At 38.7% G+C, this 18,778-nt stretch overlaps 1 protein-coding gene across 1 annotated transcript; it reads right to left on the minus strand.

Annotated features, from left to right (window-relative positions):
- Positions 1–11,398: 11,398 nt before the first annotated feature.
- LOC113766186 (putative late blight resistance protein homolog R1B-17) lies at positions 11,399–13,794 on the minus strand. Its single transcript, XM_027310401.1, has 3 exons — positions 13,757–13,794; positions 12,645–13,667; positions 11,399–12,572 (listed from the first exon to the last, which is right to left on the minus strand). Exons 1-3 carry the CDS (start codon positions 13,792–13,794, stop codon positions 11,399–11,401), a joined length of 2,235 nt encoding a protein of 744 aa, XP_027166202.1.
- Between the last annotated feature and the right edge of the window lie 4,984 nt (positions 13,795–18,778).

An 18,778-nucleotide genomic window follows, 5' to 3' on the forward strand; every position in this document is an offset into this window, starting at 1 on the left:
GCAGATCCGACTGCGGAGAGAGCTGGCGGCGGTCGCGGGTGAGATGGGCTGGTGGTGGTTGCGCGAGCTGGTGGAGCGACGCGCGGCCGTGGAGTTGATGGCGATCGAGTGGCGGCGGACCGAAGGGTTCAGTCGACAGGAGGAAACAGCAGCGGAGAACAACGAAAGAAAGAAGAGAGAAAGAAGAAGAAGAAAGAAAGAAAAAGAAAGGAAAGAAAGAAAAGAAAAGAAGGAAAAGGAAAAAAAGAAATTGCTTTTTTTTTCCCTCTTTTTTTTTGTCTTCAAAACCTTGTTTTTCTTCATTTTTCCGAATTTTAATATTTGAAATTTGGAAAAGAAAATAAAAACCTAAGGTTTAAAAGAAATTTTTTGAAAATGTTTTTTTTTCTTTTCCTTTTTTTCTCCAAATCCTTTCTTCTTCTTTTAATGAAAGGCATAATAATTATAATAATAATAATAATAATAATAATAACAGTAATAACAATAATACTAATAAAAGAATTTTTTTTTTTTTTAAATCCTTACCTTTCCCTCGAACGTGACGCGGGCACGTCAAGAGAGCACGAGAGCTCCCAGAAGTTTCAGAAATTTCTGATCGTGAGCTTCCTGCACGTCATCACGCGGGCGCGTCATGAGTCCAAGAGAGCTCCCAGAAGTTTCAGAACTTCCTGATCGTGAGCTTCCTGCACGTCATCACGCGGGCGCGTCATGAGTAGTTTCAGAAATTCCTGATCGTGAGCGTCCTGCACATCATCACGCGGGCGCGTCATGAGTGAAGGTCACCTACAAATCAACAAAGACAAAAATCAACACCCAAAATCAGTCACATTCAAAGAAAACAGATTTAAACTATGACACGAAGCCAACAGGCAATTAAAAGAAACAATTGGGTTGCCTCCCAATGAGCGCCTTTCTTTAATGTCTTTGGCTAGACATGGTAAAATGTCATTGATTAGGACACGGTGGTGCGTCTAGCCTTATTGTCTCCACCTCTCCATTCAAAAATCCTTCATAATAATGCTTGAGGCGGTGTCCATTAACCACAAATTTGTTGTCTGTTCTAGCACTCTGGATTTCAACTGCACCACATGGCAATACGTGAGTAACAATAAAAGGTCCAATCCAACGGGAACGTAGCTTACCTGGGAATAGCTTGAGCCTGGATTGGTATAAGAGGACCTTCTGACCAACTTCAAAGATTTTTCTCGAAATTTGTTGATCATGAAATGTCCGGCTCCTCTCCTTATAAATTAGTGCATTTTCGTAGGTTTCGTTCCGGATCTCCTCTAATTCTTGCAAATCTAACTTTCGTTGGGCACCGGCCTCCTCTAAATTCATGTTGCATTGCTTAATCGCCCAAAAAGCTTTGTGCTCAAACTCCACTGGAAGGTGACACGGCTTCCCAAATACCAACCTGTACGGTGACATCCCTATAGGAGTCTTGTACGCCGTCCGATAGGCCCAGAGTGCGTCCTCCAACCTTTGGCTCCAGTCTTTCCTGTCAGGGCGCACCATTTTCTCCAAAATGGACTTAATCTCCCGATTCGACACCTCCGCTTGACCATTGGTCTGAGGGTGGTACGACGTTGAGACCCTGTGAAGTACACCATACTTACGAAACAATGCAGCTATGGTTTTGTTGCAGAAGTGCGTTCCCCTATCACTGACAATAGCTCTTGGCATTCCAAATCGCACAAAAATATTAGACCTGATAAAATCTGCAACTACTCTCGAATCATTAGTCCGAGTGGCTTTAGCCTCCACCCATTTAGACACATAATCAACTGCCAGCAAAATATACAGGAAACCAAATGAAATAGGAAAAGGCCCCATGAAATCTATACCCCAGACATCAAAAATTTCAACAAAAATCAACGGGACTTGGGGCATTTGATCTCTACGGGCTATATTACCTACCCTTTGACAGCGATCACATGACTTACAAAACACATAGGCATCCTTAAACAATGAAGGCCAATAAAATCCACTTTCTAAAAGCTTATGAGCAGTTCTCTTGGGTCCAAAATGACCTCCACAGGCAAAAGTATGACAAAAAGCTAAAATTGATTGAAATTCCATCTCACTTACACATCTTCGCATCACTTGATCTGCACACCTCTTCCATAGGTACGGGTCATCCCAGATAAAATACTTGGCGTCGCTCTTCACTTTATCCCTCTTTGATTTTGGCCAACCTGCAGGAAAATTACCAGTTACCAAATAATTGACCAAATCAGCATACCAAGGCAATTGAGAATTTAAAGAAAATAAATGCTCTTCTGGGAATGCATCCCTCAATGGTTCATTATCCTCTCCAACGGGTATACGACTCAGATGGTCAGCTGCTAAATTCTCTGAGCCCCTTTTATCCCGTATTTCCAGGTCAAATTCCTGTAGTAGCAATATCCACCTGATAAGCCTCGGCTTTGCATCTTTCTTGGTCATCAAGTACCTTAATGCTGCATGATCAGAAAATACGATCACTTTACCACCTAACAGATATGACCTGAATTTTTCTAGAGCAAAAATAACTGCAAGAAGCTCCTTCTCAGTGGTGGAGTAATTCAACTGGGCTCCATTCAATGCTCGGGATGCATAGTAGATGACGTGAGCTGCCCTCCCTACTCTTTGCCCCAATACAGCCCCTACAGCATGATCACTGGCATCGCACATGATCTCAAATGGCAGATTCCAGTCAGGGGGTTGGATGATTGGGGGTGAAGTCAACAATTCTTTCAACTTGTTGAAGGCTCCCTCACATTTATCATCGAATTCGAAGGTCACCTCCTTTTGTAGGAGTTGGAACAACGGGGCTCCAATTTTTGAAAAATCCTTGATGAACCTTCGATAAAAACCTGCATGTCCAAGAAAAGAACGCACTTCCCGCACATTCGCGGGGTAAGGTAATGCAGATATAATGTCTATTTTAGCCTTGTCAACCTCGATGCCCTTAGACGATACAATATGACCCAGGACTATTCCGTGCTCAACCATAAAATGACATTTTTCCCAATTAAGCACAAGATTAGTTTCTACACACCTTATCAGGATCAACTTCAGGTTATCTAGACATGTATCAAAACTATCACCATACACACTGAAATCATCCATAAAAACTTCAATGATTTCTCCACATATTCAGAAAAAATACTTACCATACACCTCTGGAATGTTGCAGGTGCATTGCACAACCCGAATGGCATTCGTCTATAGGCAAAGGTCCCGAACGGGCACGTGAAGGTTGTCTTCTCTTGATCCTCTGGTGCAATTGCTATCTGAAAATATCCTGAAAATCCATCCAAAAAATAATAGTAAGCCCTACAAGCTAAACGTTCAACCATCTGGTCAATGAAAGGGAGAGGGAAATGGTCTTTTTTAGTGACGGCGTTTAGCCTACGGTAGTCTATACACTGCCTCCATCCAGTGGGTTTGCGCACTGGCACGAGTTCACCTGTTTGGTTGGCTTCCACCGTCACTCCTGCCTTCTTTGGGACTACCTGGACCGGACTCACCCAAGGGCTATCAGATATTGCAAAAATAATTCCCACATCTAACAATTTTAGAATTTCTTTCTTCACAACTTCCATCATGAGGGGATTGAGCCTCCTTTGGGCCTGCCATACAGGTTTGGCATCCTCTTCTAGTCGAATCCGGTGCATACAGACGGTTGGGCTGATCCCCTTAATGTCTGTGATTGTCCACCCTATTGCCTCTTTGTGCTCTCTAAGTACCCGAATCAGTTTCTCCTCCTGGGTTTTTGACAGTGCCGATGAGATAATCACCGGGAGTGTCTCATTATCACCCAGATATGCATATTTCAGGTGCTCTGGTAGAGGTTTCAACTCTAGTACAGGTGCCTGCACCACAGATGGCAATACCTTCTGGTGAGGTTCGGGAGTAAAAATAGGTAATACTTCATACCTTTTCGTGGTGGTCTGCAATGAGTGTAATGCCCCTATTGTGCATTTTAGATCCTCGCTCCACTCCACCTCAGGAGTTGTCTCCAACTCGAGGTGCTTTGTTAAAGCCACCTCCAACTCGTCCCTGCCATCAGTTTCAAACACTTCCTGCACTACTGGGTCAATAGCACTCACAGAGAAAACTGAGCTAAAGTTGGAGTTTGAGGGATATTTCATAGTATCAAAGATATTAAAGTGCACAATTTCCCCATCAAATTTCATGGACAAGGTACCCTTATTAACATCAATTTTTGTCTGTGCTGTGCTCATAAAGGGTCTACCCAATAACAGAGGTGAGGGATCAAGGGAGTGGTCATCATCCATACCAAGTACATAAAAATCAGCTGGAAACACCAAATCATTAACTTTTACCAACACATCTTCAACCAACCCATCAGGATATGCATTAGTTCGATCAGCTAATTGAACGATTATTCCAGTTTCTTTTAATGGACCCAATTTTAGAGAAGCATAGATAGATTTAGGCATGACATTAATTGATGCTCCTAGATCCAACATAGCCCTTCTGATCACAGTATTACCTATCCTACAGGGAATAGTAAACATACCTGGGTCCCCGCACTTTGGTGGGAGCTTTCTCTGTAGGATCGCTGACACATTCTCCCCAACAATAACCCGCTCATCTCCCCTCAACCGCCTTCGGTTGACACACAAGTCCTTTAGGAACTTGGCATATTTTGGTACCTGCTTGATTGCATCTAAGAGGGGGATATTTATCTCAACCTTGCGAAAAACCTCCAAGATCTCCTTTTCCTTATCCTGTTTCTTCGATTTTTCCAACCTGCTAGGAAAAGGAGGCGGGTTAGTTTTAGCTGTAATTACTGGGTCAGGAAGTACCTTTAGATCTGCACCATTGCTGTCCTCCCTTTCAAGCTCATTTTCAATCTTTTCCTCATCCTTATCCTTAGGGATCACAGATTCAGGCCCCTGAATTTCCTTCCCGCTCCTTAGGGTCATTGCGCTCACGTTCTTCGGATTTAATTCGGGCTGAGATGGCAATTTGCCTTGGTTCTGGGAATCCAAACGGTTGATTGTTGTGGCCATTTGACTTATCTGATTCCTCATATCCTGCATTTCGGAGTCTGTCCTTTGCTGATTTTGCATAATGGTTGCCTCCGTCCTTTGCTGATTTTGCATAATGGTTGCCTCCGTCCTTTGCTGATTTTGCGCCATGGTTGTCATCATTTGTTTCATCATCTCCTCCCAAGATGGACCAGAGTTTGGGGGCGGAGGTGGTCGGAGTTGGTATTGCTGCTGGTACCCTGGTAGCTTATTTGGCACAAAGTTAGACTGCCTGTTCGGTGCATAGTTGGGTTGCCTATTCCCTCCATAACTGAGGTTGGGATGATCTCTCCACCCAGGGTTGTAGGTGCTTGAATAAGGGTCGTACTGCTTTCTTGGCGCGGGCGCGTGATCGGCCATGTTCACCTATTCTGCAGTTTCCTCCTGACCCATTGGGCACATGTCTGCAGAGTGACCTATACCAGTGCAAATCCCGCATACCCTGGCTTGTGATGCATTTCTCACAGCCTGTTGCCTAACAAATGCGGTCAACTCATTTAGCTGCTGCTGCATAGAGGGTGTCTCTACCTCATTCACCCTGCGTATTAGGACATCCTCTCTCGTACCGAATTGTTGCGAATTCTCTGCCATCCCCTCTATTAACTCCCGTGCTTCCTGAGGGGTTTTGTTCACCAGTGCCCCTCCACTTGCAGCATCAATGATGCTCCTGTCTCCGAAAAGGAGCCCCTCATAAAAATACTGTATGATCAACTGCTCACTTATTTGGTGTTGGGGGCACCTGCGCAACAAGTTCTTATACCGTTCCCAATACTCATAAAATGACTCCCCTGAATGCTGCTTGATTCCACAAATTTCTTTTCTCAGACATGCAGCCCTGGACGCAGGAAAATATTTATCCAAAAATTTTTTCTTCAATTGGTCCCACGTGGTGATGCTACCTGGTGACAGGTAGTACAGCCAGTCCTTTGCAGAATCCTTCAAGGAAAAGGGGAATGCCCTCATTTTTATCTGCACCTCCGTGATTCCCGGGGGTTTCATACTATTGCACACGATATCAAACTCCTGCAGATGTTTATACGGCTCCTCACCTGGTAAGCCATGAAAAGAAGGTAAAAGATGAATTAGACCTGATTTCAATTCGAATGAAGTGTTATCACTCAAACTCGGGAAAGTAATGCATGATGGTTGCTGAGTCAAATCAGGAGCAGCCAACTCCCTTAATGTTCGTGCATTAGCCATGGTGCCTTCCTCCTGGTCAGAGTCACTCGAAGTGTTACCAAACGAATCTGTTGGTTCAACTTCTGACTCGGGTCTCTGAGATGCAGCACTGGAGTGCTCTTCTCTGAGCTGTCTGGTTTCCTTTCTCGTTTTACGTGCGGTCTTCTCTACCTCAGGGTCGAAAATCAAATCACCTGTACGAGAAGATCGAGGCATACACTAGAAGAAAACCAGAAAATTAGAACAAAAAATGAATTTGAAAAGAAACAAATAATAACGCCAGTCCCCGGCAGCGGCGCCAAAAATTGACAGGTCGTCAGCCTGTGCAATAATAAAATAAAACCTATTTGCCAGTTAAAATGACCAAACCCGATTCCAAGTACTGGAGCAGGGACTCTAGGTGTGCAATTGGTTACTTGATTCACCCTGTTCCCGAAGAGTTTGCTTGATCCGATATACCCGAATGGAATGGTTATTTATTTTCACAAATAATTATGAATTTGCAGACAGGGCAAGTAGGGTCGTATCCACAGGGATTGGGTATATTTGTTTCTTAAGAAATTCAAAGTAACACAGGGGGTGATTTTGTAGGAACAATGACAACCAAATGAATTCAAATAAGAAAATAAAAATAAATGACTAATTATAAATTAAACCACCATTCACTGAACTCAGAATAACAATAATTAAAGTCCTAAATCTATTAAAACAAGGGAACAATTAAAAATGCAATAAAGTAGACAACCAAAAACCAAATGGCACTTCACTAAAATCAAGATAATATTAATCAAAGAGCTAGCCAAGAGGCAACTCCAGCAATGGTTCACCTAATTGATCATCGATGCAAAGGCAATCCCAATTATTTATTAATAAATAGGTTATAACTACCAAACAAGCGATGGCAGTCAACCCCTCCTTACTGTGTCGGTGATCAAGGTACGCCCGTTAATCACTGCTCTAATTGAGAAATAATCCTAGGTACGCCCGTAGAATTTAATTCCCCAATTGCCTTACGTATTAGAGGAGCCCTATTCTAATCAAATAACGCACTACCAGGGTTATTTTAGATTAGCCCGCGTATTCCCCTGACACAAACCTAATCATGCCAGTTGCCACTATTTTAGAGCAATTAAACAATTACGGATTTAATGCCCTAATTGACAATAGATTATCCAATCAACTAATTATCTGGATCCAAGACAATCAATTAATTAAATAACCATAAACATAGCAATCAAGAAATATGCGGATACCAATAATTAAAAGGAAAAGATTAAATTAAAACGATCTCACAATTTTTTAGGCGAACCAGAGCCTTCGTTGCTCCTTGACTAAAGTTGGAAAATTAGTTCATAATTGATGAGCTAAACCCACGGGAAATTGAAAAGGAACCAGCGGCCATGTCCGTTGAAATTCGGCAAAATCCAATTCGTCTGAATATATCGAATGAACAGAAAAGCTACAAAAGTTCATAGTTTCCACTTCGTCTCAAGCTAAAGAAGAAAAGTCAAAAGAAGCAATCCTCCAATGCTCCTGTCATGCGCAGGATTCAAAAGAAAGGAAATCAGGAAGAATTGTCAAAGCTAAAAGCTAACAATTGCTTTTCTTCCCCACATCCGTAAGGTCCTAAAGTCAAAAGTAAGTCCAAGGGAAGACAAAAGTCAAGCTTTGCTGCTAAGCTACAGCCGGCCAGAACTAAGGGAAAAAACTCTAGCTCCTCAACTTCCTCTTGCTTCCCTCTTTTAATTGCGGCGCACATCCACAGGAAGAGAAGCCCTCCGTCCGTCATTCCTTTGCGAAAATTACCAAAATGGGCGTGACATCTTCTGTTCCAAAAGTGCCCTGGGGCAAGCTCTATCATCTGCATCCCTTTTCTGTCAAATTAGTACCTGTTATTATATTTTCGTTCTATTCCCTGAAATAAATACAATTTTCGAAAAGTGAGTAGAATCTACTAATTAATCCACATCCGGTCAGATAATAGGGGAAATTAATAATAAAATAAATGATAAAATTACACCCTATCAGTGGGATTTCATAAGATTCCTTTTGTAGATTACCAACAATTGGTTTATCATATGGTTTCTATGCATAAAAATTTATGGTCCATCCAAAAATGTTATGGGAGCATACTAATGGAATTTAATAATTCGAGGCTTAAGTGCATTTGTAATTGACGACTAGAAGGAAAGTCAAAATGTAGGATACCCTATTGCCCGTAAAGGTGATCTTACTCCCACAGGAATATGTCCATGGTGCAATATGGGTCACTAAGCGGTCACTTTCCAAGATAGAACAACGACTAGCATCGATCGCGTGTATTCACAAATCAAGGTTTTGACCTTGTAATGGATTACTTAGTACCAAAATGTAAGACGAAAAGAATAAAAATACATGTAAGAAGGAAGAATAAAAATAGAATTTACTTCTAAATTGAAAATCCAAATCCTCTATTTATAGGAACACAAGAATAGAGATGCATGTACCATCATTATTACAAAGTACATGAATTTAGAAGTTATATGAAAGAACTAGTAAAATCCAAGAGGTACATGAATCTAAAAGGGAATGAATCCAAGAGGTACATGAATACAAGAATGAATCTAAAAGGGAATGAATGTATTAATTAAGCTTAGGAAAAATGCATGAAGAACACTTAAATTTAAGGCAAAATTTCCAACACAAATATGTTATAATCAATATGCTTGTTCACGTTATACACTTCTATCTAATTTGAATGTCTGACTTCTCTTGCTATTTCTTCCATAAGAATATTAATTCTATTTAAACGAAGACTTTAAACAAGAAATATTCGTTTGTACATTTTATACATCAAAAAATGATAGTCATATGTTGTAAAATCTTTTTTGAGTTCATTGGGCTAGTGTAGCAAAGTAAGTTCCTCATTTTCTCTAAAAGCGAAATATGTTTTCAGCTTTCTCTTAATATCTACATTCAAATATCTACAATTGAGTTAATTAAGATACTCGATAATTACTAATATGAAACAAAATGAGTTAAAGCTTTACTTCAATAAACGAGTTGAGATATATACAAATCATGTATCAACTATCAAGCTTTATTCTAAGCGCAAAGGGTAAAGAACATATTAATGGATAGAGTACGAGTAAAAATTGCAGTTTTAGTCCTATGCATGCTTGGCTAGTCTTACTATAGCCTAGTATGTTTCACTTTAGATAATATTTTCTTCCTTAAGAATTGCATACTTCTCATTTAGATCTTCAATTCTTAATTTTTCTTGACATATTTGATCCCTCTTATTTCTAACATTATACTCTTGAAAGGCATGTTGGATGCTGGAGGAGTGCACTTGAAGTGCAAATTTCATAAAGATGAGAGACCGAATTTAAAAATTTAAAAGGTAAAGGACTAAAGTTAAATTATTTATACCTTAAAGAATCATGTATGGTAAAGATGCAATATGGGGAACTAATAATGAAATTATTTTGTGAGGAACCAAGACTTGTTCTTCCTACATTTTCTTTGATTTGTACTTTGCCCCATATGTGGTAGACAAATCACATCATAGTTTTCTGCCTCTAGAGCATTTGAAATGTATCACAGTGTGGCTTGTTATATAATGAGAATTTTAGTGTATCAAATGCTCTTGAAAGAATTGTAATATACGAAATAGTTAGGTTCGGATTTCTATTTTTTTGGAGTTTTTTCTTGAAAAATGTATTATAACAATTTAATGTATGCATCAAAAAAGTAATTGAAAAATATATTTGCGAAAAACGTAAAAGTCACTGGATTGTCTTCTATTTCACTTTATTTACACTTATTTACACACACTGATTTGCTTGCATCATCAACATATTTTCCAATCACCTTTTTATCTCACATACATCACATCAAAAAAATGCTACAATACTTTTTCACAAAATTATTTCAAATAATTTACAATCCAAACACAAGGTTAGAGTAAAAAGACTAGGATAGAATAGATTAATAATTATTGTCTCCGAAAAAAAAAGACTAGGTTAGAGTAAAAATGTTGAAGAAGGATGTCATGAATATACCTTTGGTTGCATATATAACAAAACACCGTTGAAAAGCCTATAAAAATTATCTTACATGGTGTTTTTAAACTTCAAACGAAAATTGTTAAGTTTATAACTACAATTTATAAGATCTATTTTGATGAAATTAGCATAGGAGCATAAGCGTTGCACATAGTGGGCATTTGTTTTAGGAATACGTACTAAGATAATTTTTAAAATTAATTAAAAAGAATAGAAATTTAACTATTTAAATTTCATATTGCTATCAATTTTCTCCTCCGACAAAACATATAAATCATTTGTTTAACAAAGCTCTTTGACGAATCAATTATTTTACTAATGCCCTTTCGAGCAATTAGCTCAAGCAGCAGAAAAACCAAGTTGCAGACATCCTTCTTAAAAGAACTCAAGTCCGATACTTCATTCTTTGCAAAAATTCTCCAACTTGAAGAAGTAAAATGTGATTCTGAAAATTTAGCAAATCTCAAAGTTGGATATCCTAAATCCAAACCTAAGATTGAGCAGAAAAGAGATGATCATAGAGGTTTCCAAATTGGACTATCATATTCTTCCAAGAATCATGAGCTCAAACATAAAAAATAAAAATAAAAAATTATGGAGTTTAAACCTCAAATAGAAAAAATAAAAAAGATAACAAAGTTCCTTGACGGCAAATTGACACATGTTTGAAAAGAAATAGCGCAAAACCATCATTAAATTCAGCAAAACGAAATTACACAAAATAGGCCAACAGCAAAATATCTGAATAATCTCATTGTTTGTTTCCACCATATCTTGACAAGAAAAGAGCCATTGATCCTTTTCAACTTTTATCTCCATCTTCCACAAAGTATCAAAGAAAGCCAGACCGCACAGATGACCAATTACAATCTGAAGGGGAAAAACCACCGTAGCATGCACTCCCTGATGATATCATCAAGAAAAAAAAAAAAGAGCAATAATTAGTTGTTTGTTCATCAATTTCAATGTGCTCGTGCATGCATTACAGGCAACTGAAGTACAAAAAAGCTACCAAATGGTAAATATAAATTAAACTTGTTTAAAAATGAAAAGCATCATTATTTCTACAAGCCAATTGATGGTGATGACAAAAAAAATTACCAGATATTGCACCAGCTGATGCCCTTCAATCTATATGATGATGATCTCCAGATTCTCATTTCCATTATATTCCTGTGCTTCTTGAATTTCCTGTACTAAAGATTCGACGCCATCTCCGCAAAAACTCACATTAATTGTTTCAATAGTAGATATACGCCCTAAACAAGCAGGCATCATTTTCAAATTATAAATTTTGTGGAGTTTTAATTGCTGAAGGCACGGGAAGTAATCACCACTGTCAGGGTCTGTCTCTATCCACTCCGCAACCTCTACGTCTTCCAACATCAAGACCTTGAGTTTAGGGAATCCTCCTTCCATCAGCTCCCATTTTTGGCCCTCCATTGACCGCCATCTTAATTTTAGGACTTCAAGGTTGGGTAGTCGTTCAATCAATGACATTTTACTACAGGGAAGACCCAGATCGTAAAGACACAACTTCTTCAAATTCATGGGAAAGGGAGGCTCAACATGTTCCCATGAACCTGAGGAGTAAATGCCCCGCCAGGTGAGTGATTCTAGGCATTCTAGTCGACTCATGTTCAACACTCCATTTCCAGTCTGACGATCGGAAATATTAAGTCGGCGAACGTTGGGAATCCTTCTCAATAAGTTCTCTCCCTCTTTATAAAGACGCAAACAAGAGAGTGTGTCTAAATTGGGTAAAGTGGAGAGGTTTTCAACACCGTTGTCGTTGGAAGGCAGACGGATAACGACGCCAGTCCACAAACATACATGCCTCAACTTCTTCATGTTCCAGATGCTATCTGGCAATGAAACCATCTCATCAGAATTTAGACAAAAGGTTTCCAAATGTGAGAGCTTGGCTATAGATGGTGGAATGAATTCCAAGCGCTCTGCTACAAGGGCTAAGTACCTCAAACAAAGAAGTGATTCGACTTCAGCTGGAAGCTCCTGCAGCCTTAGGTTAATGCCCTCTAAATTCAGAACGTTAAGATGTTTGTAGTTGCAAAAAAGGAAGGAGATATTAAGCAACTTAAACTTCTTATATCCTGGAGTAGCATCAAAGAATAGCAGACTGGCTAAATGCGGACAAAATAGCCTTGACTTTATAAAATCTTCTTCACTGGAGCAAATGGACAACCGAGGTAGGTTGGGAGGCTCATTAAAGGTTAGTAAGTCTCCATCATTCCTTCCGGCAGGACCAGAAGGAATTTTCTTTTCTTTCGCCTCGCCCTGTACAGAACTCAATATCAAAAATCAGTGAAACGATAAACTCAAGTTTTTGACTTCCTACCAATGGGAATCTGTAACTTACCTCCGTATGATAGGTGTGTTTCGGCCAATTAGGTCTCCATCTAAATAATTCTTCTTATGCAGTAATCTCTGTCTCTTTCCTTCAATTATTTCCACAAACCCTTCTGCAATCCATAGACGCATCAAACTCTTGGCACCAATTTTTTCATCTTCTCGAAATGCAGCAAAATACAGCAAGCATGCCTTCAAGTGATATGGTAGATGCTCATAACTGAGCTCCAAGGACTTCTTCCACTGGTCTGTACCAGACACCATGGTTGAAGTTAAACTTTCAGCAAATTTTTTCCAAACCAAAATATCATGCTCTATAGTTGCTAGGACTCCAGCTACAACAACAAGTGCAAGTGGCAATCCCCAGCACTTTTCAGCAATCTCCATTCCCAATCCATGCAATGCTTGAGGACATTCTTCATCTTCTCCAAACACCTTCTTCTGCAGCAATTCGAAACTTTGTTTCTCACTGAGTGGGTGAAGATAGTGAGGTTCTCCACCATATTGAACCTGTGAAGCTACATTAGAACATCGACTAGTGAAGATGATTCTACTTTGGTTTTTGTCATCTGGGAATGAAATTCTCAGCTCATTCCATACCTTAATGTCCCAGACATCATCAAAAACAACAAGATACCTCTTCGTCTTTAGCCTTTGATAGAGCTTGTGAAGCAATTCATGTTCATTCAAGTTTTTAAGCTCTTCATCCATCCTAGAGTGTTTTCCATCAGAGCACAAAATTTGTGTTAACAAGCTTTTCTTGTTATATTCCTGAGAAACAGTACAACAAAGGCGAATGTGGAAGTTATAGATAATTGAATTATCATTGTAAACCTTTTTGGCTAAAGTTGTTTTACCAAGCCCAGCCATTCCCACAATGGGAACAATTTCCACATGTTCTGGTCCGCTTACAAGTCGTTCAATTACTTTTGCTGCCTCATCATCAAGACCAACCATGATTTCACGAGCTATTGGCATTTTACCTTTTGATAGCCTGCGGCTGGAAGTCTGGCTAACTTCTGGTGCTCTTAAGCTATGAGAGGAATTAAGGAAGACTCTGTTAGTACTGTGAGAACACTGAGCTGATCCTCAAAAGACTGCTTGCATAAGTGGTTCAATTACTTTTCTGCCTCATCATCAAGACCAAACCATGACTTCATGGTCTATTGCATTTTAAAGCTTTTGATAGCATGGCGGCTTGAAGTCTGGCTAACTTCTGGTGCTCTTAAGCTATGAGAGGAATTAGGAAGACTCTCTATAGTTCTTGAGCCACTGATCTGATCCTTAAAATGCTTGATATGGATGTTGGTATTGGCCAGCATATCACAAAAACCAAGAACCTGGGTGGATCCTGAGAAGCTAACTTCTCCTTCTATCACTCTGCTCAGAGTGGGCGCGAATATTATAATGCCTGCCTCACCCAGGAGAGCTCCAATTTTTTCATTTTGTTCATCCATCATCTCATGATGCTCCCTTAAAATGCTTCTCAAAAACCTCAGTCCTGCATAAAGTATTCGCATTTCATCTTTCATAGAATCCACAAAGCTAGAGCTACAGCATAACAACTCCCAGAGACGACCTATCAGAGAATCATTGAAGTTGTTCAATATCCGCTCATCCACCACTGCTGTTTGTAATGATGCTGAGGAGTTCGAAGCTGCAAGTACTTCCTTATAAATCTCGTAGACATGAAAATCAACCGCTCTGATGCTGAGGAGTTTGAAGCTGCAAGTACTTCTGTACAAGAACTCAGGATTTCGAGTTTCCACAACATTTTCCCAAAAAGAACACATGTAAGAGAGGCGTGCTGCGGTCAAAGCCACCACTTCAAAGTGAGCCAATAGCAAGGCCGGAATATCTGCGGTTCCTCGCATTTTGGCAAAGGGAATGAAGCTTTTCAAGAATGTCAGCTTTGCTTCAAGATCTTGGACTTGAGCATTCAAAGCAGCATAAATAGACGATTCACTAATTTTCCAATTCATAACGTCATTTGTCAAATCTGCTAGATTTTGCAGGATGAGGTCTATGAATTCCAACAGTTCATCATCTGTCATACAAGAATTTGATTGAAATGACCCGCTGCTTGCCAAAGCAAAGTAAATTTGGATGATTTCTTGCTTGAGTAATATGATCTGTTTCCCAATTTCGCGGGCCACTCCACGATCAACAATAGAATTGTGAATATCCCATTCAAATGTTTCCGTTCCTAATCTAAGGGAAAGAGAGTGAATATCCTCCTCATATTTGTGAAAGGTATCTTCGATACAAGATAAGAAAGATGGAAGACTCACCTTCTTCACAACATTGTCAGATTGCAAGTACAAATGAACAAGGCTCCACTTTCTAGCACACATAAGAAATGTTTTGAGAAATTTCATGTGTTTGATTGCATCACGAACATCCGAAATAACTCTATCACCACCAAACAAAAGAAAAAAATTGCCTTGGAATCTGTTCAGAATTAACTCTAGACCAAGTAAGACACGATCGACGCTGCAAGTGGAGGCCATCTCGATCTCTTTTGGAGGGATTTTCGTCAGTTTCACTCTCAAATTTTAAGAGAGAAACAAATCTCACTAACTGCAGAGCTAGCAAAGTATTTCTTTCCTGAAAATTGCTTATTTGTTTCTGGTGAGAAGGTGAAGAAGAGTATTGAGACAACCATTCAACTAGGTGGAATTGGCACCAAGGTGGACCCCAGGCAATGATAATCAATTATTCAACTAGGCACCCAAAATCCAAATTTATCTTGAACTAATTACAAATGGAGGAAATTGATAAACAAGATTAGCTGACTCTGTCATCAACATTTTATTAGGGATCACATAAAAGCCTATGTTTTAAGACAATAACAGCAGTGGTTAGGCTGATTTAAGACACTTTGATGATTTTATTGTCCAAAGCAAGAGTGGTCCAGACGGGCAGCCCCCTCTCTATATTATTGCCTCAATAAAGTAGTGGGTCCGATTTCATAGAATTATTGGGAATGATTGTATTCCATTCCCACACAATGGGGTCCCGGCTCCACAGACAGGGGGCAGGGCGTGAAGGTTTTGTGTAAAATCAAAAATTTGGTGGGTGTCAAACCAGCAAAAATAAAATTCCTATTCTTAAGTCACGAATTAAGTCCACTATGGTACTGGAGCAGGGACTTAGGCTGTGCAATGGGTTACTAGCTTCACCCTGGTGCCAGAGTTTGCTTGATCCGATATACCAAAGTATATTAATTACGTGAAAGACAAAATTCGAATATAGCAGTGAGCAGGGTCGAATCCACAGGGACTTGGGAATTTATTTTGAATGAATGTAACATTAAATAAAAATGGGGGGAATTGATATGGAACTGTCTAATTTAATTGCTCAAATTAAAAATAAGACAATCGCAGATAAAATAAATAACAATAAATATAAAGTAAATTAACGGAAGGAAAATCTCTAGTCAAAGGTATAATCTCCACTAATGGTTCGAATCACTGATCACAGATGCAGTGATAAAATCTTTCATTTACAAATAAACTGGTTATGGTTGTCAACAAGCTCTGACAACCTGCCTAACGTTCCTGATTCGATAACCACAACAAGCTCTGTAGTTATTGCCCTAGCCAATTAAGCAGTCCTAAACACGCTCTTAGGATTTAACCTATTGACAGCATTAATCATTAGACTGGCCACCAATTATAACCAACAAACACACATGCTCGGTTTATTTAGGCTATATCATATATTTCCACAACAACAACTCAAAAGTTTCTACTACAATTGAATCATGTCACTTGCCACATGCACTAAAATTACCCAACAATTACGGATTGAGCACTCTTAGATGGCTGTTAATTACTCACACAATTAAACAGTGATCAAGTATTTAATTGCAAGAAATAATCATATGCATAAGTGAACAGGAAATATATAAATACTTGCAAATTAAAGAACGTAGGCAAATAAATTCGATCTCACAGTTTTGTCGAACCAAAGCTTCGATTTAACCTCTGACTAGATAAACTTAGCCACGCCTCATGATTAAATCACCACACGAAATAATGGATTGCAAAGGCATTGCGTTTTTACTAGAAAGCAAGGAATAAAAGATGTTTTTCCCGTTGGGGAATATTGTCGAACACCTGGCGTGTGTCAGAGGCCAGTCAAGAGAAAGGAAACTAGAACTAAACTAAAAAGCTAAACTAGAGGTGTCCTTTTGCTTCTGTACGTCCTCTCCTTAAAAAGCCAAAAGTAAGATGACTAAAAGCTATCTCCGGTGGTCCCCACACATGTGGACAAAGTCTCCAAAATTACTTCTTCTTCCAAGTCTCTCTACGTTGCTTTCTTTGAAGAGCCCAAATGACCAAATATCTTTCACTAGCTTTGTGGTCCCCCCACCAATTCAAGGGCCCAAGGTTTGAAACCCTTAGAAGTCTCCATATTCTCCATAAAGTCCCTCCTTTTTGGTAGTTTTCTGCTTCATTCCCTATCAAATGGGATGCGTGCTTTCTAGTATCAACTAAGAAACTTGTATCAAGATTTTCTTAATGGAATTTCCTCAATTAGGCTTCGATTTCTCCTTTTCTGCCTCAATTAACTTGAAGTTCCTAGAAATCACACAAAAATTCAATTATAAGTAGAATCTAGCAAATTATCACAACATTTGGTCAAAATAAAGGGGAAAATATTAACAAATAAACTGCCTAATTTGCGCATTAACAAATTCCCCCACACCAAGACAATGCTTGCCCTCAAGCATTCACTACCCAAAAATCACAGTCAAGATCACAAATACTTGAATAGCTCCATAAACTTGCACAAGTGTCACATCTTCTCAACAATTTCACCAAAATGAGGATGTTAAAAACTTGACAAACCTCACATGGATAGCAGTGTATACACTCAACCACTCAAAATATGGAAAGGATGTTTATATCACTCAAATCAACAACATGGAATGATTTTACCATATGCTTGCTAATATATCAAATCTCCACCACTTTAATGAACTTGATACAAAAATCAAAGGGTCTTTTAATAAGGATGTAATGGGGCTTGGATTAAGGGTTGGATAAAAGGGAAAATTTTAGGTGTAATTATATCAAAGGAAATATCAATAATACTCTGCATGAAGTCAAACTCCTTTGTCATTCACATGTGTAGCTGGCTTCCAGAAGTGTCAATAACTTCACTAAATTTGGCAAGTGCAAACGCAATTTAGGCATTAGCCCAACTATCACAAAACAACACAAGTGCACTTCACAACAAAAAATTTTTTTTTTCGTTTTCTTCTTTTTTTTTTTCTTTCTATTTTTTTCTTTTTTTTTCAATATTTTTTTGTACATTTTTTTCATTTCTCTTTTTTTTTTAAATGCACAACACAACTATCACACTTGCCATAAACGTACTTTTTGGAACACACTTGAAATTTCATGCAAGAATATTAATGTATTCCTTTGACACAAGGTTCAAATGAGAAGGTTCAAACGAAAGGTTTACGGTAACAATTATGACTATTAAACAAAGAGAAGGATTGAGGCTCAAACATAGTTGACTATGGGTAAACATAATTAGGGAAGGCATTTAGAAAGTCAAAAGGGTTAAGCCTAATTGCCCTTGTCATTTTATTGCATCAAATTCAAGTATGGTCTCAACATGTATAACAAAGCAAGTTCTAGAATGTCAAATCATGTGTGATATCACTCATTCAAAGCAAATAGAGCAATTATAAATGTAATGCTCATTAGGCCCAAAAGCTCACAAAGAAAAAAAAATGAAAATATGTCAAATTTTTAAACACCCTTCATTTGAATCAATAGTCAAGAAAACACATTACTTGCACTAGCAATAGAATACCATTCACACTTGCATCTTGACTGAATCAATACGAATCTCAAAAAGTCTTGAAAAATCAGAAACTAGACGAATTAACTCAAAAACTGACCAAAAATACTTAAAATTTTTTCTCTTTTTCATTTTTTTTTTAAAAACCAAACTAGAAATTAAAAACCAACATGATCTCCCTCCCCCACACCTAAACATTGCCTTGTCCTCAAGGAAAAAATAAAAATAAAGTGTAGAAAGAAAGAAATACTCCCCTGAAGAAATACTAAGTTTCCGGTGGGAAAGGAGGCTGGAAACGAACGTGCTCGAAATAAGCTGCCA

Source organism: Coffea eugenioides, chromosome 3 (assembly GCF_003713205.1).
Source record: "Coffea eugenioides isolate CCC68of chromosome 3, Ceug_1.0, whole genome shotgun sequence".
Lineage (NCBI taxonomy): Eukaryota > Viridiplantae > Streptophyta > Magnoliopsida > Gentianales > Rubiaceae > Coffea > Coffea eugenioides.

Bases quoted from the DNA above. Each gene is read 5' to 3' on its own strand.
- LOC113766186 (XM_027310401.1), bottom strand. From the start codon at position 13,794: ATGAAGTCATGGTTTGGTCTTGATGATGAGGCAGAAAA. The intron at 13,668-13,756 runs GTAATTGAACCA...TTCCTCTCATAG, and splicing joins CTTGATGATGAGGCAGAAAA to CTTAAGAGCACCAGAAGTTA. The intron at 12,573-12,644 runs GTAAGTTACAGA...TTTGATATTGAG, and splicing joins AACACACCTATCATACGGAG to TTCTGTACAGGGCGAGGCGA.